This window comes from Aulostomus chinensis, chromosome 2, assembly GCF_037954235.1.
Source record: "Aulostomus chinensis isolate RoL2024-O1b breed Wild chromosome 2, RoL_Achi_v1.0, whole genome shotgun sequence".
Lineage (NCBI taxonomy): Eukaryota > Metazoa > Chordata > Actinopteri > Syngnathiformes > Aulostomidae > Aulostomus > Aulostomus chinensis.
Genome location: NC_141321.1, coordinates 13,293,232 through 13,317,070, shown reverse-complemented (window position 1 = coordinate 13,317,070; position 23,839 = coordinate 13,293,232). Strand labels below are relative to the sequence as shown.

Sequence of the window (23,839 nt, the reverse complement as noted above, 5' to 3'; positions counted from 1 at the left end):
GCCCCTGTTTAAATGAGAGATTTTCATCTTATTATAAGATTAGTACATGAAGTAACAGGCAGAGTGAGGCAAACTGGTTAACACCCTGTTAGAACCACAAAAATAACATTACCTAATCTCAACAAGAACTTACTTTTACTTCCACATGAGAGCATCAAAGAAATGTATTTGAACACGAATGACAAGGCAAAGATGAAAAAATAATGGCAAAATGTACATGAAAGCAACGTGAGAGAATACTAATTTTTGTTGTTCTGGTCTGTTTTGTTATGTTTAACTCTTTAACACTGTTGAACACAAAGGAAGAGAAAGGAGCAAAACCACAGGATTGCCTTTAAAATCAGTAACAGCTGAAATACTAACAACTCAAAATATCAAATATAAAAAAAAAGGAAGGTAATATTAGCAAATCAGATTGCATTCGAAAATCACAATATCTAAAACATGAAATCACATTATTTCACATCTATTAAAAGTTATTGCTGATTTAAAGAAACACACCAACTTTTTGGAAAACGCACTCATCGTCCAGCCTCCCCAGAGAGAGACAAGCAGATAGATTCCTAGAGGCACTCAGAGAGCACATGACTCATGACCTAACTAGCTTAAGCTAACTAGCTTCGCACAATGAATGGTAGCGAAGGGGAAATGTTAGCATGCCTTCGTCAAAAATCAAGTATATCTGGTTCAGGATCTTGGTTTGTCCAGCAGTAATCCTCCTCCTCACCCTGTCTCACGAAGTCAGCCATGATTAGTAGCAGCAGTCGCTCCTCTTGTCATCAAAAAATGTTTTGCATTGTTGGCTGAAGTTTTGACAGGAATTGAGATGCTGTGTCATCACTGCACCTGGCCAGGGAAGTTGTTCCAATCATGTAATTCATCCTGCAATGTCTCATAATTTTACACTGTTAAATACAGTTTTGGACAAAACTATATTTGATGACTTTTGACTGTGGTAACCATCCTTTGCATTACATGTGCTAAGCTAACTAGCTGGTCTCTGTGGGTCTGGGTCCCTATCTGCTTGTCTGGTTGTGGAGAGGATGGACAGTAAATGCTGGTGTGTTCCTTCAATGTTGAATGAAGAGCTGAGAAACGAGAATCTGGAGCAGCAACACACCATCAGGTTTCTGGAGAAAGGGGTCATCTTTCCCTTGAACATTTAGGACCATTATTGAGCATCAGAAGTCACTTTAGGGTCAAATTACTCCTTTACTTTGTTTCTGATTCACTGTCATGTTGAAACATAAACACACACACACACACACACACACACACACCCACATTAGCACACAAACACGATCCTGTGTGCAGCTGTTAATCAGCTGTGTTGGCCTCTGAGCCTGAGTGGAATGCGTCAGCGTCTTTGGGCCAAACGGTCCCACCACGTAACAGCTCCAGCAGAGAGCAGGTTACCTGACTGAAGGAGCATCAGGAGACACAGGAGCTTCGTTCGTCCTGCTGCACCTCTTCATCTTCATCAAAATAATGAATCAGAGCAAGGTTGAGTTGCAACCTTTCGAGTATTCTTATTATGACTACTCTGACTGGTACTCCAACAACGCTGAGCCAACTAAACCTCCAAAAGAGTAAGTAAGAGACCTCTTTGAGATGGATTCCAGTTTTATTCTGAAACTGGTAGCACTGAAAGTGCCAGTGTCATATTTTCATTCTCATATTGACTAATTCTTTGTTTGGTATGAATTAGTTTACCACTAATGACAACACATGTGCTGGCTGCTTGTTATTGTTCCTCTTTGTACAGTTTCCTGTATCAAATCAGCTCTGGCGTATGTTTGAAATATCAATAACCAATTAAAAGAACATTCGTATTGTTAGACCACAAACCACTATCATAACACCACAAGTGCATACAACTATAGTTTATGGTATCTTTTGGAAATATTTTGATTATTTCAACTTGATTCGTTTCTGTTTTTAGAGTTATATTACCGTGTGATCCCATAGCAGATGACAAGCTCTTCCACATATGCATACTATCAATATCTGTAAGTACACATCAGTTACACGTAAGTATAACAGCATTATACAACATATATGGTCTACATTTGTTAAAAGCGTATGATTTGATTGTTCCTAAACATTTATGTTCGTCTCCAAATTAATTATAATTCAGTGGGGCCGCACATTAGTGTTCAGGTTTCAGTTGTTTCACATGAGTCCAGCTCTGAGCAAAGGTGTCCCAGTTCTGAGGAACACAATGAAACCACCCGACTTCAGACTCAGCACTGAGTCAGGTGAACAGCTGTTGAGACGATCCAGTCAGAGACACCTGCATTTAGATCATTAACCACAAACTGTGCTGGGTAGAGCTCAGGCCTGCCCCCTGCTGGTGGCATTAGGCATAACAGCACGAACAGTCACCAGCCAGCCGTGCGCACGCACGCACGCATGCACGCACACACACACACACAAACACAAACACACACACACACACACACACACACACACACACACACACACACACACAGCTTCTATCAGGCTTCCTGTACCACTGGACACCACTAACCCTGTCATGTAGTCAGCTGCCTCTGAGCTTCATGCTCACTGGCTGGGGAGGCGTAGAGCTTTGTCTCACCATTGTACGTCACTTCGCCCTGATCCATTTTGAATGAGTCAGTGAGGAACTTGATCATTCAGCGACAACAAACCTGTTTGCTGGTCCTCCAATGCTGAACATGGAGGTGAATCTGATGGAAGCTTTGTGGCTGACTAACAGGAAAGTGATGACAGAAAAATCGGATGATCACATGTAGCCTACACAGACACATCGCCACAGACTTGAGCAAGAGAGTCCCTGGTTACCATGATCATCTATCTCATCAGGGTGTGAACAAATACTTGCATGCACCTTTTGTTCTGCGGTAAGGACACTGGAACAGCTGGGGGAGGGGTCCCTGGAGACACCGCCAGCTCCTCGGGACCACTGCTGCTCTGACTGATGAGCTGGAGAGGCAAGGCTCCACATCTGACTCTCCGGGACACAAGACCACGTGCTCACAAAGAACCCATGAAATTATTCTTAATGTGAAGTTCTAGTGCACTTTTATGGGACAGTGAAAATGCAAGAACTTTGTCCTTTTGCGCCGAAGTTTAAGACATTGATTATCATGATGTTTTCCATCATGTTGCCCTCACCCATGGATACGTGAGCTCACTTCGTCTTGGTCAGAAAGTAAACCCAACTGTACCGTCATGGGACCTATTTGAAACGACTTATAATGACCTGACAGCTGGGTTACAGCAGCAGATCCTGGATAACGAGATGCTCTCTTTATAGGATGAACTCATAACTCACAGGTCACTTGATCCAGACTTTCAGTTCAGTTGCATCGACATAAATGTTTTCCTCTGCTCCTCCATGGAGCTGCATTGTATTAATGAGCTACTGTACCTGACAAGCACAGACAACAATAGCTTTCGGTGAAAATACATCAAACCAAATGCAACTCTGACAAGCTCCTCCATACAAAGAGGTACATCCCAGTATGATTTACTGGTATTTTTTGAGGCAAACACAAGTGTACTGGAGATTATCAGAGCATGACTTGTCAGACGAAGAGAAGCATCGTCTACAAAACCTGAGGAAAAAAAAAAAAGTAACAAAAAAAACAGACACAAGCCTAGTTTCTAATTGGGATATGTGTTGATGAATAATTTGCAGCACTAATTGTTTTTGGTGTCATTTGAGTTGCTCACTTTGAGTAAACCAGTATATGAGAAGAAAAAATTCATTTAAACATCTTTTCTGATGGCTCTACATGATATTTCATTATGATCAGCAAAGCCGAAGCACAGTCAGAGGAGGACGCGCCACTGGAGCAGATTGCCATGTAAAACACACCCAAACTATGGGATGGTTCACATTGGTGCTTGAAAAAAAAACACATGAATTTTAACTAATAGCACAATTTTACATGAATTACAACGGGATATTTTGTTGCACTCCTGATGAAATAAGGGTAACTGTGCTTAATCGGACAGTTACGTTCCAGCTTCATTCATCCGTCCATTTTCTATGCCGCTTATTCTGTTAAGGGTGGTGGAAGACGACTTCATAAGTTTCACACTTTTGAATAACTTTGGTTGTTTTAAACTGAAGTTGAAATCCATCCATCCATCCATTTTCTATACGGCTTATCCATTCAGGGTCGTGGGGGTGGGACTGGAGCCTATCCCAGCTGACATTGGGTGAGAGGCGGGGTTGACCCTGGACAGGTCCGTCACAGGGCCATCAGGAGTAATTAGGGGTTCAGTATTTTGCTCGAGGACCCTTGGACGTGGTCTCCGGAGGAAGTGAGGATCGAACCAGCAAGACTGGCTTTTTAAGTGCTCACAGACAAGGTCTTGAGCTACATCGCCTCCCTGTGACTATAGATTGCACAAAGAGCCAGACATGTGGCGCATATGCTCATCCCCACTATGGAGGAGGTGCCTGATCGTTTGAAACTTGACATTTGTTGGCAGTTTTCTTGTCAGTAGCCATCAGTCACCATTAGGTTTGAGCTAAATAATGGTGGTTGGCTCTTTTTGTGTTCTAGAGTCACAAAATGATGAAAAGGTCTTTGTTTTGGGGTCACCTTGACCCCACAATATTCTGGTGAGGTACAGTGCAAGCTTCCATACGGACTGAACTGTGGTTTGTTCATGGGTTATTTCACGTTGGAGCGTACAAGGTCTTTCCACATATGAATGGTCTCATGTTGCCTTGAAAAGGAGCTTCCTCAAACTGTTTCCAGCACAAAAGCAACACAAAAATGGTTCCTGTTGCATTAATATTTCCACTCATTGGGAGCGAGGTGCTGTATTCGCTCAGATCTAACAGAAGTCATGTTATCCTTCCATCCAGCTGGCGATCATGTTAATCCTGGCAGTTCTCACCAGGAAAAACAAACTCTGCCAAGGATTTATAAGAGGATCCTCCAGTATCTTCAGGTAAGTTCAGGAGTTCGATTGCAGACTCCAACTGGATTTTGTAACTTTGGCTTGTCTCCCATTACGTACGTGTTTCCACAGTCCAGCCAACTTCCTGGATCAGACACAACAAAAAGGCTTGGTCATGGCTATTTTCGGACTGGTATTCAGCAAGCTGGCCGTGCTTGTGATCGCTCCAGACCCCCTCCCTTTCTCCAAAGACACTCCAGCAGAAATTAAAGGTGCAGATTTATGTGTTTCATTTTTCTCCTGTGTAGCAGCAGTTACAGTGAAGAGTGAAACTGCCAATGTGTAACAACATAGAGAGATTTATGCCCAAAAAAAAACAAAAAACATACTATTTTGTTATGTGTTTTATGCCCTTGAACTCCAGGAAATAAAAGTCATTCACAGATTAAACCAAATCAATAATGCCTTCAAATCATGGATCAAATTTTTCACCCAAAATTTACTGGCAATGCTAATAAAAAAAATAAAAAAAATTTAGCAATATGAGGATGACACTTTCTATGAGAGAATGTGTGGATATAAAAGCCAGCAGAGTAGAAGCTAGCTTGGAAAAGAGTGTTTTTGGAAGAACATGGGTGGTGATACTACATCAGTATCTTTTATCTCTCTTTTTTAGAGTACATGAAGATAATTGCAATCTTCTACTATCCGATTCTCTTCTATCCTCTGCTGGTTTGTGGCACTTTGCAGCACAGAGCAGGTTATGTGTTTGGGACGCTTCTCTCCTTTAGCCATTTTGGAATCCTGTTGTGGCAGAAGTTTGACTGTCCAAAGACTCCAGAGGTGGGAAAACAATTTAATTGTTCTACATCAGTTCAACAAATCACATGTAAAATGTCCGTTTTTCCTGGGCCTGGGGCCGCATTCAGGTGTTAGCAGTCCACTAAATAGGTATTTTCTGCATTGTTACCACCATCAGAAGATGCTTCTCCTCTATGGCTAGGAAATCTACTCTTGCTGGATTCGCCTTAACCGAAACTTGCATGCAAGAGGTGTAATCATCATTTTAAGTACTCACAAATAGATGTCTGGATGTCACTGAGAGGTTTTTTTTTTTTTCCACTATTGCATCACATCTTTGTGACTCCAGAATGCAGAAAGAGCCAGCCACGTGTACTTAGCTTTTTAACAATCCCTCCACATCATTTTATAAGTTGCTAATATGGAAAATAGATTGTGATTACCATTTTAAAAAGGTGGATTTTCCTGTAAAACAGAGAAATTAATTCTTGAAAAAACTGATGATGGTTGTAGAATTATTCCAGATATTGTTTTATTGTGTTCTCTCCTCAGATCTATAAGTTCTACTCTCTGCTTGCAAGTCTGCCTCAGCTGGGCTGCCTGGCTTATCTCTGCATCCAGTTTCCTTTGTTGTTTGTCAAAGGACCAAAGACTGACGAGGTGAGAACACACACACACACACACACACACACACACACACACACACACACACACACACACACACACACACACACATATATACACACATACACATAGTTACATAGTTGTTGGCTATCAACATAAAAAGGAATCTCAGGTCATCTGTGGTGCAGCTGAGGTACTTGGAAACATGAATTTCAAATATGTAAAGCAGAACCATGATTATAGTAAGCCGCTTGCATGCAGCAGAGGCTTTAAGTCGGCATCCTTGAACAGATTATAGGAGAGAGGTGATGTTTTTTGTTCTTCGGATGCAGAACAACAGAGAGATTTTATGTCAGATTTCCCAACGTTTGTTTAATAGAGGTCTCCCAGTGGTGTGAATGCATAGATGAACACAAAAAAAACAGTTATTAATCCTCATTGTTTTAATTTGTCCTCAAAATTATGATATTTCCCTTTGTGGCAAGTGATTCATGGAGTTGAGAATAATTCGTACATTGTGACTTTGGTTCTCAGAAGAGGTGTCACATAATGAGGAAAACAGAAAACAAACCCAAAAACTAAAAAAGTACCAGAGCCATATTTTTATTTTGAATTGATACATTTTTGATTTCCTCAATTCAGCCAATAGATGGAGGGAGAGTGGATCAAATGTATCTTGAACAGAGGAGTGAAAAAAAGATTTATCAATCATAAACTCAATAACTGAAATAAATGCCTAGAGCAAAATCACTGACACGAGTTGGACAGTCAGATGCAGATTGGGAGCTAATTAATGAGATACACCCACAGTGGAGACACATGCACACTGCTGAAATGACTCTAAAAGGGGTTAGAAGCAGTTGCGTCCCTGCACATCAGATTGTGAATTGAGTTAACACAAATCAACCTGGGTGAAGTAATTCTAGGTACAGCAAAGCAGCAACATTCTTGCAGCGTTAGCAGCTTAGCAGCTTTAGCAACACCTCAGGCCTTAAATCCCTGTGATACATGATGAATACTGGGCCAGAAGCAGTGAACACTAGAGCTCAAACCAGTGCCATGGATCTGGAGCTACCAAGTGATGAGGAGGTGCTTGTTAGAACACCTGGGGAGGGACAGCCCACGGTGCTATGGTGCTAATCCTGCAGCGAGCAGCAGCGACCTCAAACAAAACACCTGCTGGAAATGAGAACAGGAAACGTATCTTGGTAGAAAGCAACACTTGACCAGTGACTAAAGGATCACAATGAAGAGCTGGAGTGACCCGATGGGCAAACAACACATATGATATTCACCCAACTACACGTTACAATAGTTATGAATGATCATTCCTTGAAAACGATATTTTTTATGCCATTCAACATTCCACTCTTCTATATTGTCACTCACTGACTCAGAGTTCCAACTAGTTTCTGATTTTTCTTTTTTCTTATTACAGGACCTTGACAGCTGCTACTACAACAACTATGTGAAGTCGCTTCTGAGGAAAAGATCCTCAATTGTCAGGTGATTGGAGACAAACACTGCTCTGTGTTGTGCAGTCATTATTTTAAGTGATGGGAAATTAAGAATACAAACTCCATTTGAGGCTCTAGATTTTTTTCTTTCACTAACTTTCAGAAGATCATTTTTACTTTGATCACACCTGTGATTCAATCAAAAATACATTTCATGTCAATGTGTGTGCGTGTGACAGTTAAGACAATAATATGTAAGACATGATGGAGCAAGAGCTTTGCTCCAAAAAGCTGTGCTGTCAAAGCGATTACACGTAAAAAAGATTTCTGGGAGGGAAATACCAACATTTTATTCTGGGCCTGGGCTGATTTGAGGTAAATCTCCCGATTAGTGTCCATATTCATCCTGGGATGAAAAAAAAACAATGAACACATTACATGTTGAATGTAGGGGTGCAACTAAATAGTCAAATCACGAAAGGATACCAAATACGATACAAAATACTCACAATACGAAATAAAGATTAAAGAAAATCAAAAATCAGAAATGCAAAAATCAAATATTCTTTATTTTCTTCCTTAATATGCAGACATACAAGTTAATGCTGTGTCAGTAAAAAAAAAAAAAGCTCTTTGCTTCGAAACAAAATATTTGTTTTATTTATATATATCTCACCGTTGCCTTGTCTTTTACATGGGAAGCCAAAAAAAAGTCCACACAACCGATTTGTTTGAAGGAGGAGCGTCCGCTACTTGTTCGACCTCGTCTTCCTCCATTTAGAAATAATTGTTTCGCTGTGTCTTCTTCTTCTTCTTCCTCTTCTTCTTCTTGTCATTTGTGTATACAGTAGGTGAGTAGGTAGTGTTTTTTACACTGATTTTTATTTTGTGCGTCTTTAAATTTTATTTCATCATTTTTTATTTTGTGAAATTTCTTAACATCCCTAATTGAATGTATCCATAGTGTCAAAAAAACAGTTTTACAAACTGAAAACGCCTGATTCTAAAGCAATAAGGGTGTTTTTGGACGCAGTCTGCAAAACCTTAGAACAAAACAGAGAACTTTTTTTCTGTGGGCTTTTAGTAGCTTGTAAAATCCTGTCAGGTAAAATTCTGTCAGCTGTAAGGAGACGACATTGTCCTGTATGTTTAGTGTGCTAGTAGCTAAACAGCACACTAAACATACAGTGCAAATTGTGTTACTTTTATTCTGCATGTTTAGAACATTAACATTTGTATTGCTCAAAGTAGCAAACCATCCAAAATTAGATGAGATATCTCAGGTCTAGACTTAAGTAGTGGACCAACCACCTGACCGATCTTAACATCGCTAAACTTCATAGCATTTCATCCTGAAACTGATTCAAAACATCAAACATGATAACAACTTGACATAATAATGCGGCAAAAATTGGAAATACGTCTCTTAAAGTTCCCCCCTGTTGATATTTAAATGAAAGATGGGACAAAATAATGCTACTGAAATACAACACGACAATTCTTCTTGCAAATGATTATCAATACAATGAAACCCTAATAATGATTGTACCATAAAGACTAAATAGGGTGTTACAACTGAGGTAATTCATATTTTTTTACTGTTTGTCTTCGTAGTTGGTGAAGTGTGGCTGATTAGTTGCTGTGTTTAAACGTTGCAGCTCCTCTACGACAGACAAACCAACACTGGCAGAGAGAATACTGGAGCTGCCCAAGAGTTACATGTATTTACCGGAAAAAGGTGTGTGCGCACATACAAGTCTTTTCTCTCTGTGGCCGTGTTCTCTTAGAAGTCATCAGAACTTCACATCACAGTTAAAGCTCAGCATGGCTCTGATGGCTTTAATAAGGTCCACCAAGACTTCCCCATAGATCATGAGCCTTTTTTTCCCTTCCAGTGTTTCGCTTTCCTCTAAAGCTGGCTGTATCAGCGTTTGTGGCCGTTGTGGCGATTTACCACGTACGTTGTCTACAAACCCTCGTCGTACCCCGAAATACCAGACTGAAAGGTAAACAGTCTTTGCCTTCAGGGAGCAGATAAACTGTACCAGATGTGCTTCATCTATCAGACAGCATTGTTGTTAGTGGTCCTGGTGGTCCCCACTCTTCATATCGTTCGTGCTGGCATTGATGAAAACATCGCCTTCCTGTTACTGGGGTTTGGGGTCGTCCTATCAGATGACAGGATGGAGGTTGTCCAAATTGTAACGTTCTACACGTGGTTGCTGGAAGGTTTGTGGTGAAGAATTGTCCTTTTATAAAATAACTGGGTATACTAAAAAATAAAGAGACTTATTTTGCTTTTTCTTTGCTTCCTGTTGACTCTCAGTGTGCTACCTCTGTGCGCTGACGCTGTCATGCTTGGTCAGTCTCATTATGCTCATGAGGTCCATGGTTCTTCACAGGTGAGTCAAGCTGAAGCTATTGGAGCAATGTGTTTTCTTATAATAAATCCATGACTTGAAAGTTAAAGGATATGCAGACTGTTTGGAAAATATGCCTACTGTCCATCTTCATCCCGTGTCACACCAGCAGAGACCCTTCTGTCCTCTGTGCTGCATCAGAGAGAACTGCTGACTACTGGTTAGCTTAGCACAATGACAGGTAGTGAATGGGAAGTGTTAGCATATCTCTGGCAAACATTTGCCTGCAACATTAAGCGAGACTTGTGTAACATTTGCTTCAAACTAATTTGAAATTGAGAGAAATTACAATTTAGAATCAGATACGGAGCTGGAACTACCTTCTTGACTAGGCGCAGTGATTTGAACCAACAAAACCAAACCTTTGTTGACCAGTACAAAAGTGACTGCTGCTATGAATCATGGTCGACTTTATAAGATAGAATGAGGGGGATTTCTACACAGTCCATCCACTAGCATTCACTGTGCTAAGTTAACTAGCAGTCAGCCGCTCTCTGAAGACCCTTCCCATCATTCCCTATACATGCTGCTTGTGTTTCAGGTCCAACCTGAGAGGACTTTACAAGGGAGAAATATATAACCTGTACCACAGCCAGAAGACCATACGGCCATCGAAGCCTGGGGTTGTGTGTTGGATGGGCTTGACGGGCTACCAAGCTGCAATCATCAGTCTAGGTGAAGCTCAGAAACATCAGATATCCATGGTCAGACTTTTTACCTTTGGAGCATTGAGAGGTTAAAAGCCCAGAAAATTGTCATCTGCTTTTCAATTTTTCACAATTGGGTGTCTTGAACTCACAAAGAATTATCTTTCACCATTGCATTCATTCTCAGTGACCCTAGAAGTCAGACAACTTGTGAAAACAACAGCAGCAGAACTTCCTGTTTACAAACTCAAACACATCTTTCGCGTCTTCTTTATCCAGTTATGTGCTCCAGTAATCCACAAACACTGAATTGTGCTACCTGAACATGCGTGGTGTCACTGTCCTCTCAGGACCGTGTCAAGTTTAGTTCAGGACTTCAAGTGTTGGACTCTTTAGTTTGTGTTCTGAATGTTTACTTCTATAGTTCTCATGCATTTCTTGTTTTTCATTTGTGTGTCTCTAGTTTGTGTTGCTACCTGTGTTTTTGTTCACTCTGGTCATTTCTTGCTTTATTCTGAAATCCCTCCCCTCTTGTGTCTTTCTTCAGCTTCACACTTCCTGTCTGTCTGCTTCCCTCCTTTGTTGAGTGCTTAACCTGGAGGTCAGTCAGTCCTGTCAGTAAGGGTGTGTGATCCAGTTGGCTCCTCCCCTCGTGCTGTCTTACCTGTTTCTTGTGGCATTGTTGTATTTCATGCTGACTTTATGTTTCAGTCATTGTCAGATCGTCTGCGTAGTCTACATGTCACTTTGCTGATCCTCCAGTTCTTGACCTTTTGCTGTTCTTAGTAGAGTTAACGACAACTTGCAATTAGTACTTTACCTATTTTTGGGGATCTTAATGTCACTCCAAGACAAGCTAAGCGTGCTTTCACCAGAGTGTAAACATTCAGTATTTTATCCGCAGCAGTGGAGACATGATTTGTTCTATCTGGTGCTTTTAATTCACTCTAAGTACCAGCATTGGGATTTTCCAATAATTTTCTCTGGTCCTTTGCCAACTGTGCACTATGGCTCGGCGGTGGCTGCACCCGATGCAGAGAGACAAGGAGTATTACTCTTTCTCATATCTGCAATGTCAACTTTGTCCTAAGACTGTGGATGTGATTCTAACGTATCCTATTTCTGTGTGCTGTAGAGCTGCTGCAGGGTTATTCAATCACAGGATCCCCCGATGCAGGAAATATCACTGGAGCCCTGAAAATGAATTCATGAGAAATTGTCACTCACAAATACACTTCTAGAGAGGCATTTGCCATAAAAACCCAGTGTTTATAGAGTTGAAATTTCTTTTTCTTTTTTTTTAAATGTTGGCATTATTTGTCCAAGATTTACATTTGCATGAGTACAGTAGTTGTGTTGCAAGCACACACATAGTATTTAGTGACAGAACAATGTTGCTGTTATGAGGTTGATCAAATTTATTAGCAGTAATAAAAAATATGGATAACTACCAGCAATATTTGTCATCTAAGAGCGAGCAGCAAAAAACTTATAAATGCTCAGGACAGAATTGTTGCTGGTGTGTGTGTGTGTGTGTGTGTGTGTGTGTGTGTGTGTGTGTGTGTGTTGTTGCAGGAATGGTTATCCAGACCGTTGTGTTTTTCATCTGCTTCTTGTTCCTGGTCTTCCTGATCATTATCCCCGTGTTTTATGGCCGTAACATCATCGTCTTTGAGATCGCAGGGAAAGCATGGTGGGTCTGGTGGCACTATCTTGTAGTAGCTGAAAACATTTTCATGGTTTCATCCTCCATCTTGGTGCTTCCTCAGGCCAGCCTGGGTCACACTGATACTGGTGACACTGCTTCAACATGTGACTGTCAAGTTTGCTTTCATCAAGAGAGAAGCAGGGACGAGAGATGTGAGCAACAGGTGAGTAAAGGAGATTCCAGGCCTGTAAACATAAACCGAACAAAACCTTAACATTTTAATTTTTTGAATTTTCAAGATAAAATGTGCTCTAATTTTTATTTTTATGGCCGTAACTCACTTTCTGAAAGTGGAGGTCAGCCAGACTCACCCAGTGATTTATCAGACTGAGCAAATAAATTATTTTATACACGAATCAAGAGTTTTCGACTCTGAAGCAGATTGGCAGGGACCTTCGCATGTTTGTGTTGATGGGTTTCACATTAAATCAACATTCTTGATTTGGTCCGAAACATTTGTTTGATTTTCAGAGAAAGCCTGTTTCTGCTGACCTATCTGCTGTTCCTCATCAACACCGTAGTGGGTGTAGTTGTCGCCATATGGAGAATGGTGATCACTGCGCTATACAACATTGTCCATCTGGGTCGCATCGACGTCAGTCTCCTGCATCGTACAGCCGAGTCCTTTGACCCAGGTATAATATTTGTAGAATTGACCTCCACATGTGTTTTACCTTAAAAAAAGGTGTAGGTGGAAGATATACCTTGAATCATGAACTCTGCGTGACCTTATGTTCATGCTCTGTAACCTTTGACTCCATCCAGCCTACCGCTACTACACTCACTTTCTGAAAGTGGAGGTCAGCCAGACTCACCCAGTGATGAAGGCGTTCTGTGGGCTGCTGCTGGACATGATGGTGGAGGGTGGCAGAGTGGGACAGAGGATCAAAGATGCAGAAGAAGGTAGTGATCCCACCCCCCCTCCCACCACACACACACACACACACACACACACACACACACACACACACACACACACACACACACACACACACACACACACACACAAAGCAAGAAAACCCCCACCTTGATGTCTGTCAGCTGATTTATTAACATCTAAATGGCTGACCGTGCCAAGGTTGACGTCATGTCTCTGGAGCCTGGACGCCTCAGTGTGGTGTCTCTCTCTGCCCTGACAGCCTGCTCCTCCATGCTTTCAGGGATTCAGGAGAGCAGGCAGAGCAAGGCCAACAGCAGCCAGAGGATTCGCTCTCGCTGGCTGCTGCTCTACACGTTGGTCAACAACCCGTCGCTGCTGGGCTCCAGGAAGCACTTCCAGACCCTGCAGACCTCGGAGAGCGTCCTGAATGGGACCCCCAAGCGCAGCTCCAAGAAAGGCAGCAAGAGGGAAACAAGCCAGCCAACCCAGGAGTCGGTCCACACCACCGAGAACCAGACCAACCAAGACAAAACTGACTGAGATCACTCGCCCTTACAGGAAGGTTGGCAGTTCACTGCAAATAAAATGGCATTTTGCATTCAGCTGCTGTGACAAGTGAGCAGTCAAACTGTGGAAACAAGGATGCTGGAGCGTTACTCAGTCGAGCTGCAATCAACAAAATACTGTTCATTATTAATCCAGCATTCATTCCTTTTTCTATTCCCCCCTGGGCTTCACCTTTAGGGTTTGTAATGGTTTGTGTACTGATGAGGTGTAACAGGTTTTGAGGACGATGGACTGCAGAGATGCAGGAAATCAAGGTTTAGGTACTTTTGTTAAACACTGGTTAATATTCTACCAATTTCAATATCATATCTTGACAACTGTGGTATGAATATATTCTAGTTGTCAAGATACGATATTTCTTATGGTATATTGTTTTAAAAGACATATTGTTAAACTGTTTTCCTAACATGTAACAACTTACTGCTGGAGAAAAATAAAGGATTAACACAGTCAGGGATTTTTAAAGATTTATTTTCCTTTGTTAATAATTTGAAAGTGCAGACAGGAAACAGGGAGAAAGAGAGAGACACTACCGGTAACACTTTACAGTAAGAGTACATTAAGTCAGGAATCATGCCAGAGGGGTGTCCATTATCAGGACTTATACCACGATCTGTGTGTGAATACTGGAATCTGATTGGCTGGCGGGGGTCAGGTGAGTGTAAATCAATTCCTGATAACCGGAGACCTTCTAAGTTCTTTGACTCAAAGTGCCTGTTGACCTTCCTCAGTGCACATTATGAGCTGGAGATACTGAACCAAGCTGAAGTACTTTGATTGTCACCTTGTGCTGTAAATCCTTTAAGTCACATATTTTCAGGTGAGAAAATAAACATTTAGATGCTAAAATGTTTTCAGGGCCACCACGTCACAGGCCGGGTTTGATGTTGCTGAGATCATCGTGTCACAGATTTCTTACTTTTAAAGTTTGATTTCACTCTGTTTCACACACTCTAGTATTTAGGTCCTGACTGGCGTCAATTATATTTATTTCCATTTTGAAATTGAACATCAAATTGAACTGAAGCAATATTGTACATATAATTATTTTCCTTCTAATTTTGCCTATTAATAACTTCATAATTTGATTTAATTCAGTGGCTTCATTCTCCTTACTATGTCTTTTAGTGTATCCTTTTTTGCTGTCCACCAACTGATATTTGATATTTGATTTATTGGTTTAACACTGGGTATTTGTTAATAAAGACTCACATAATATATAATGAATAGTTTTAATTATATACTCAACTAGCCTCTCTGTCTTCCATATATATATATATATACACAGTATGTATATATATATATATATATATATATATATATATATATATGTCGCTATCTTTTCAAGACTTTATTAAATGCTCAACGACACTGTTTTTTAACATTATCTCCTTTAATTTAATATAACAGTAATTCGCATTAATTCGTTCTGCCAGATGATGTTCTTCATATATTTTGATATTTGATGTGTTTTTGGCCAAATGTGAAAAGGAAAGTCACCAATTATTACCCGATGATTCTTGAGATGTTGAGAGTGAAAAGGAAAAAAAGGTGAGGGGATCTTTCATAAAGACAAAACTTTATTGAGGCACATAGGATTAGTAAGTGCGGGTATTTCAACACTTTGGTAAAAACAACGTCCTTTATCATAGGGTATAAAACAGAAAAAGAGCAGCAGTCAACACGACCTGCAGTTATCATTGGAGTCAGGAGTATTTACAGGACACTCTGCGAACTGACATCAACAAGCAGCATGCAGGTCCTCTACGGCGGTAACACAGTACAACAGGATGGTGGGAGTAATACTCGACAGAGAGGTACTTTAAACACCCATTTGGTTTGATACAACACAATAGCTTTAGCTCACAGTAGCTCAGAACAGAAAGGTTCTAACATCGACTCTCCAGTGCTGCTATGAAAGGAGTTGTCAGTCATTTAAAAGCAAAACATTAGAATCTTTTCTCGTTACGATTAAATTGTCCTTATTGATTATAACTACTGTCACCACATGGTTCACCATTTACTATTGATGTGTAATGTAAGTTATGTTGTATAACTCCTATTTCTGTTGTCAATCAAACTGTATTAGCTTGATTTGTTTTTTTAATGTCTAACAGGTCTAACAAATACGCTCAAAAGACACACTTAAAACACGCACGCACAACAAGCTTAATGCAATAAAGTTTGTAAGGCGGATTGTTTCTGGCAGACTTGAATTTATTACACTCAGCATCTGTGCCGATCAAAGCCAACAACTTGATGAAATAACATAAATAAAGAGACTTTTAAAAACAAGAACGTGGCTGCTCACCGCAGCACAGTCCAGCTGATCTAACCTCTCCAACAGATCCATTTTTGCTCCAATTTCATGGAACGTTTGGTGGAATTTTAAAGAGGAGTGGATGTCAACAAAAAAAAAGGATTAATGAGACAATGTGACCAAACATTTTTGTATATTCTCTCACGAACGACTGCACATAGGATATGTGACTTGATCACTGGCAGTACATCCATCCTGTGATTGTCTAACATCGTGCACATTTACACTGAAGCATTTTCTGACATCAAGATACAGTTTGGTGATTGTTCAGCTGTGGTGAAGCTAAAAGTGCTGGCATCAGAAAAGAAGTCCTATGGTAATGTTGTAGTTTGCAGCTAAGCCAGCACAACACAGCATCAACGATAATGTGGTCAAATTTATTTCCATATACACCCTCCATTCAGGAAAGATTTGAGGTCCCCACAGGGTAAAGTTGCTGCATCATGCCTCCACCAGCTGTGTTGATGGCTTTCTGTCCTGGTAAAGGGAGTGGATATGTCATAAACAGGAGCCAAGAAATCCTTTTGAGTTATGGCCCACTTGACCTTGAAGTCTAATATAAAAAAGGAGCCCTTCCCTCTGTCAAATGTGTCGGTCACTGTTTGTTTGCAGCTAAAAAAATTGATGTGTGAAGAGAAACACCGAGCAACCATTTTGATCTGGTAGGGGCAGAGGTTCTTCAGTGAGAAGGGCGATGAAAATTCAAGCATATTTTAGTTTTAGAAAATGATAGTCTAGGCTGTTATTGACAAAAAAAAAAAAAAATCAACATGCAAAGGTTCAATAGCCTGAAATGGAAAGGTGCCCCCCCCCCCCCCATAGGATGCAAGCTTTCTACTGTAAGTGCAATATTGTTTTTAAAGGGATACCACGACAAATTGAGAAATACATGTTCTTGTTCAGAGTTATATACAAATATTAGTAATCTTTTATGCGGATGCTAAACATGACACTACAGCCAGCAGCCGTTTAGCTTAGATTCATGATTAGCCAAGTCATGATTCCCAAACAGGCTCCAAGACTCTTACATGCTGCCGAGTTTGCTCAAATATGGTCAAAAGTTTGGAACTACTGCACTCCAATACGCACAGGAGCAGCAGAAACTGGCAGTACATCAGCTGAGTCCTGACTGCTTGGGAGCTTCCAGTGCCACGTATTACAGAGCTAGCGCTAGCATTAGCATTAGCATTAGCATGAGCTAACCATGCAACTGTTGGTGCTCGAGCAGGATGGGGTACTTAGGAGGATAAATGTCTCTTTAAAAACTTCTGGATTAATTAGCTTGAGGACTTGGAGCAAAAAAAAAAAAAAAAATCTATGGATGTATTTCAAACTTTTAAACATTCTGATCTAGAACCAGCTTTTCTCCTGTAATAAGAGTCTGAGGTTAAGGGCCAAGCTTCTCTCTCTTCAGAACTAAAATTTATGTCGAATGTTGCTTGTTGAAGTTCACACTGCTGTATTTTCTTTTCAAGCAGTTATTTCTATCACAGAAACTCAGCACAGAAACAAACCAGACCAGTTTCAGCTTTCACTGAACGATGTTCCTCACATAAACAACAGTAATGACACTGGACGTCACTGCACAGGTTTACCTAAATGTACAGTATATTGTTCAGAGCATGTGGAAGCTACAGCATTGGCACAAATTGAGACAACACCTGCTCTACCCAGTTGCAAAATAAAAGTGCACATTTTAGAACAACATGATAAAACTGCTCACAGTTACTGATTTGGATATTTGTAGTTGCTTGTTATATTCACTGCTTCAGCCCCTAAAGGCAGCCTATCACTGAACTCCGATCCGACCTCGCAGTCGTCTATGTTCGCTCTACACTGAGACAAAGAAAACGACTCGGTCACTACACTTTCCTCTGTGTCTGCCTCTCTGTCTCCATCAATGCTCTCCGTGTCCCCCTCCTCCTCATCTAGCTGACTGACGTTGATCTTCTTCTGAGACTCTGTTTGAGGAGCGTGGATGTTGAAGGTGGCGGCGAGGTTCTTCTCTCTGTGGTACTGGTCTTTGGCCTTCAGGATCAGCTTGTACGTCTTGCAGCGGTATTTGTACACCAAGTGGAAGCATGTGGCTCCCAGGAGAGGAACAGTAGACACAGTGAGAAGGCAGATGCTGACTGAGATGATAATGAAAAGGTTGGGCACCCTTCTGCGGGTGGTGAAGAGCACCTGGACCTCACAGTCCTCCCCCCTGTAGGTCAGACACAGGGAGTAGTTGGTACCAGGACGCAAACCGCTAAACAGGTAGGTGTTTACGCCCTGCTTGATGCGTGACCACTGCACAGCTGAGTGTTTGCGGTCGGCAGTGACACACAAGTACAAGCCATTTGAATGGACGCTTGCAGAATCATATACGGGGTCTTGAGGATCTTCGCTGCTACTCTCAGACATGGGGGAGATTGTATCAGCCAGCTCACCGCTCTTGTCTTTGGGTATGAGAAGAGGGTTGAGGCGTACCGTTGCCTCTGTTTCTGACACCCCCAAGGCAATGACGCCAAAGTCAAATGTGTACTGCTTGATTTCTTCGAAGCTCTCGTTAAAGACGTGGCTAGAAACATATCTCGTGTTAGCTGTCAAGCTACATTTACTAGCATGTAGGGGGTAACTGGTCTCCTCAGAGGACAGAGAACTGATCTCTGCAGTGGGCGGGAAAGTAGGAGTGTTTATGATTTCTTTTCTTTTCAAATCAGGCAGATGCACAAGATCAAACTCTGTTTTTGTTTCTTGGTGTATAGCTGAGTGTGTTTTAGTGTCAGTGGGTGTTGTGGTTGTTTGTGTTACGGGTGTTGGTTCTGGTGAAGCCACCACTTCAAAGGACAGCCAATCCTCAGCTCTACCAAACTGATTTGTGGCAGAGCAGCTGTAGTTGCCGCTGTCTTCCTTCCGGAGGTGTGAAATGATGAGGGTCCCATTATTAAAGACTCTGACAGGGTTTTGAGACAGTGAGGCTTCTTCATCTGATGCAGCCTCAGTAAATGATAACGTCAGCTCTTGTCTCTGGCTTTGGCTGTGAATATACCAGATGACCAATGGCTTTGGGTTCCCTTTGAATTCACACATTAAGACCAATTCACAGTCCTCGTACAAAGTTGTGTTTTGAATATTTGGCACAGATTGTATTGCAACAGTTGGACTTGTGCACTTTGACTCTGGCAACTTCACAATTATTTTCCCTCGAAATTCCTCAGGAGTCGCACAAGTTATCAAATTCTCCTCCGGTACTGTGATGGTGGTTGTTGAAATCCAGTCTCTGAGCCAGTCCAGGGAACATGTGCATGCAAAAGGGTTATTATAAATGTGCAAATGGGATAAAGAAATGAGGCCGTCAAATGTCCCCTCAGCTATGGTGAAGAACCTGTTGTTGTTAAGGCGGAGGGACCTCAGGTCTTTGAGGTTAGGGAAGGCATCTCTAGGCAGATTTACCATCTCATTGTGGTTCATCTTCAAAAGCCTCAGGGCTGTGAGATTTTGCAGATCCTCCCAAGGGAAGTCAACTATTCTATTGTGGCTGATATCAAAGTTTCGCAGGTGCGCTAGGGGTGAGAGGGTCCCAGGTTCAATGGAGCCTATTTCATTGTGTGCCATCCACAGCGACGTCACCCCGGTGACGTTATTGAAACTCCCAAATGGTATCACGCTGATCCTGTTAGCTGAGAGACTCACAGTCGTAACGTTGGGAGGTAAACTATCTGGAATCTCAGTTAAGTCTTTGTAGGTACAGTCAGCAAAGTGACGGCTGTATTTATCTGAGCAGGTACAGACCTCCGGGCAAGGGAGCCCCGCCTCAAAAACCGCTGCAAGCCACAGAGTGAAGGAGAGGATGCCGGTAGCAGCCATTTCTGCTCCTGCAAGACAGTGTCACAGTCTGTCAATCCGTGAAGTTTATTCACTTTGCCTGTTTCATTCAAAAAGATAAGTACATCATTTAGAAAAAAAAAAAAGAAGCACCAAACCAAGCGAAACATTTTGAGCTCTATCAACAAAAGCAGAAAATAGCAGCCTGTTGAGACTCTGGGGGTGTAGCGGCTGAAGGCAACAGCCATGTTTTCTGAATCACTGACGTAACCTTCAAGAGTCCTCATAGCAAAATCTGAATATATCGCTGGTCATGTCATCATCAAGGGCAAATTACCTCCCCTTCTGCCACAGTCTTGTTTACTTGTTGACCAAACAGCATTCCGGCATTGACCTCCCTAGAGCCCCGAGCAAGATTATGCTGAAGGGTCCGCCCACCTGACCCAGGGGCCACTGCCACGCTGTCTCAACTGACGCACAGTGCTCCCTCTAGATTCTGTCCAACAGCTGACTCCATCTGCCAACGCATTGATCTGTACTGGCACCACAACCATGAAAAACCTGGGATATTGTGACATTTCAAAGACAGCAATTTCCAGGCCTGGAATTTTTTTTTTTTTTTTTTGGGAAAAATGTATAAAGCTAGAAAATTTTGCAGAAATTTTTGGTGTTTTTTTTTTTTTTTCAAAATTACTGATTGACTAAATACTGATTTATTTCAATCTATGTTCAAGTTGATTCAAACCATGTGGCTTTCACTGTAGTGAAATGTGTTTTGTCAATTTTTTGGTTTATTTTTCACGAGTAAACAAACAGGTCAGGATGATTTCCCTCAAAAGTGTGGAATAATCATGGAAAAGGAATGGGAGTGGGAATTCAACACCTAATTAAATAAATGTGAATAAAGCCTGTCAGAGCGCAGATGAATGTTCTTCCCTGTAGTGGTGGTCCATTCAGACACACACTGAACAGTCCAAACATTGTGTAACATTAATTGCATTTGTGTCAGTGTTGATGTCTTTTCTACAGGGGACACAAAAATATCTGCACAGCTAAACATAGTTGTAAGGCCAGAAATAAAATCTCTCCGATTTCTGGAAACCTAGAGCTGCATATTTTCCTCAGTCCATGTTTGATTGAAGCAAGGCTTAACTTCATTGTGCGGTTGGCTCTCATCGCTCGTGGTGCACCATTTTAAGTTTGCACAGATGTTTACATCCATGTGTGTCTGCTGAGAGAACGCAGGGGGGCCCCGGGGTGTCTGAGGAACCAGGGGAAAAGGCGCAAAAGCCGTTTCGCCCGTCAGATCTTCTCTGAAGCCCTTCCCTGATAAACTGACGTGTTTCATCCAAAGAGGACCAGTCAATGCGGGAGTTGCTTTGCTGCAGACGCCTCTGGCTCCAACTACGCAGCAGCCTCCGGAGCTCTGTCCTTGGTGCTGAGACGTCTGCTCTGTTTACAGCCGCTGGAGTTCAGCCTCGATATGTGAGTACAAATATCATAACTGCAGATGTAATTGGACACAACAAGAGCGAAGTTCATCTGTGCTAAAAGCCTCAACGCGGGGTCGCTCATGCAACATTTATCTGGGGGAGGTAAGGAGATCCGTCACTCCTACATGCGCTGGCTGACAGCCTTACCTGCGTCGCTCCTAGGAATGTTCGAGTTCTGGGGAGAAATCCGAGGATCAGCCGGTGTTTCGAAACTGAAAGAGCCCAGGAAACAAACTGTCTAAGTTTAGGGGTGAGGATGACCCATCTTCTTACACGATAGAAGCCTTCGTGCTGTCTCTCATCCCCGAGGATGTATGTCCCTCCAAGTCACCTCCCCCTCCCCCCATCACTCCCGCTCCCCTCCTCTCAGAACTGGACGGTGCTGCTGCATTACCGAAAAGGTTTTAAAGGGGAAACGACGTTCAACGTGACTCGTCTCGTCTTCTTTTACAGCATGACGAGTGACGTCAGGTTGCTGTCAACTATTACTGATGCCAGTAAACTCAGGAGCGAAGAATACTTCAAAAGAAAATAACAGGCTGTGGTTCCTCTCTGAGACGCCAGGATGCCAGGTTTAATTTGGCCCTTTGGTGTGTGTGAGTGTGTGAGTGCGTGTGCGTGTGTACACCTGCAATCTCAGGTATAACGAACAAGCAAAGCAACGAACAACAATGATGAACAGTGATGAGCTAAAAGAAATGAACAATCAGTGGTGAACTAACTGACTTACAGTTAAGCACCTACACGTATTTTATTATTATTATCATTGTTTTTACTGGTGACCTGTCCAGGGTGAGCCCCGCCTCTCGCCCATTGACGCTGGGATAGGCTCCAGCCTCCCCCCCGCGACCCTTAATGTAGGAATAAGCGAAGACGATGGATGGATGGATGGATGGATCATTATTATTATTATTATTATTATTCATTCTGAATGTCTGGCCCACACTTTTCAAGATCTCTAATGGCGAGGATTGGCTGGAACTGGCTGTGGCTGTGGGATGATTTCAAGAACATTATCACACCGAGACCAGAAGATGTCATCCCGAAGCGGCCAGAAGAATTGGTTTGGTCCAGCACAACACATACACTTCCCTTTCACATGCGTGTCCTCTGTATCACGGATGATACCTGGGTATAGATCTTTATCATATGTGATGATGCACCACTGCCCAAGGAGCTCTGGTCCCCACTTGATTTCCTTTTCTGGCCGTGGAGTCCCTTCATTGGCTGGCTGTAGATGAATATGATTGAATTCAGGTGGTTCAAAAACACATTAAATTACTTAACAGTCGTATAAATATGTCATACATTCTAAGTGTGTGTGTGTGTGTGTGTGTGTGTGTGTGTGTGCGCGCGCGTGTACTTGGTTTGTGTTATCTTGTGGAGACCTTTTCTGATATAAACACTAACTTTATCAGGACCCCTAGTCCTCATGGGGACCAAAGACAGGTCCTGATGCAGCAGAACTTAATTTATGAACACCTGGTCAAAGTTAGAGTGAAGGTGTAAATTGCAGTTATCTTGAGGTTGAGATTAGGCATTGATTGGTTCAGGTGAGGATTAGGATTAGGGTTTTGTGAGGGCTTCCTCACACAGGCCACACATTGGGCTCCACTGGCTGATTACCTGAGCAGTGTCAGGTGTGAGACATAATTGCCCTTGATGTGGCCCAGGTGTGGCTAACCAATATGTAGCCCTTGGCTCCTCTGCCCGGTGCTGACTCATTGTCTCACTGAGCGTGAAGGAGAAAGCACTGTTCAGTCTTCTGTAGGTGTTAGAAACAGGGGAATCCACAGGAGCTCCACATTGAACCTCTCTGTGTGATTCCACTGTCTTATGGGGTTTTGTTTTGGTTCTGCCTTTTGTGGTGACTTTTGAGTGGCCTTGTAGGTCTTTTTGGTTTTGTCGTCTTTGGGCAAGTAGCTGTAGCTGGGAAGCTACAGTCCTCTTTGTTTTGGGAGTCTAGTTTGGGTTTCAGCTGCTTGGCAGCGGTGGTTTATTTTTCCCATTTTGTAGTCCACTAGTGACCTTAGTGGTTAACCCTCTGGGTTAACTTTAGGACTTCCGGGTCCGCGACTGTGTCCCATTTTTCCCCCCTTCCTGACAGGCTTGGGTTAGGATATTCACATGAATGGAAGTCAATGGAGTGTCCTAATAAGGATAGCTACTGTACACAAACCTGTGTGTGTGTGCGCATGTGTAAGAGA

The 23,839-nt window shown here is 42.1% G+C and overlaps 1 protein-coding gene and 1 pseudogene across 2 annotated transcripts; one reads left to right on the top strand and one right to left on the bottom strand.

Annotated features, from left to right (window-relative positions):
- The first annotated feature begins 1,315 nt into the window (after positions 1 to 1,315).
- LOC147269112 (receptor for retinol uptake stra6-like) lies at positions 1,316 to 16,025 on the top strand. Its single transcript, XM_086179615.1, has 17 exons — positions 1,316 to 1,589; positions 1,943 to 2,009; positions 4,871 to 4,956; positions 5,038 to 5,177; positions 5,582 to 5,748; positions 6,259 to 6,366; positions 7,769 to 7,836; positions 9,446 to 9,525; positions 9,683 to 9,744; positions 9,854 to 10,016; positions 10,114 to 10,189; positions 10,749 to 10,882; positions 12,430 to 12,547; positions 12,624 to 12,725; positions 13,034 to 13,197; positions 13,328 to 13,465; positions 13,723 to 16,025. The coding sequence occupies exons 1-17, from the start codon at positions 1,489 to 1,491 to the stop codon at positions 13,980 to 13,982; spliced, it is 2,034 nt and encodes a 677-aa protein (XP_086035741.1). The 5' UTR covers positions 1,316 to 1,488; the 3' UTR covers positions 13,983 to 16,025.
- On the bottom strand, positions 15,389 to 21,963 carry LOC147269111 (immunoglobulin superfamily containing leucine-rich repeat protein 2 pseudogene; annotated as a pseudogene). Its single transcript, XR_015109322.1, has 2 exons — positions 21,780 to 21,963; positions 15,389 to 20,189 (listed from the first exon to the last, which is right to left on the bottom strand). The product of XR_015109322.1 is annotated as an immunoglobulin superfamily containing leucine-rich repeat protein 2 pseudogene (transcript).
- Positions 21,964 to 23,839: the final 1,876 nt, after the last annotated feature.

What these genes read in the sequence shown, in the direction of transcription:
- LOC147269112 (XM_086179615.1), top strand. Translation starts at nt 1,489, where the DNA reads ATGAATCAGAGCAAGGTTGAGTTGCAACCTTTCGAGTATTCTTATTAT. An exon ending in TATGCATACTATCAATATCT is followed by an intron (nt 2,010 to 4,870) that starts GTAAGTACACAT and finishes CCTTCCATCCAG; the next exon opens with CTGGCGATCATGTTAATCCT. An exon ending in GATCAAAGATGCAGAAGAAG is followed by an intron (nt 13,466 to 13,722) that starts GTAGTGATCCCA and finishes CCATGCTTTCAG; the next exon opens with GGATTCAGGAGAGCAGGCAG.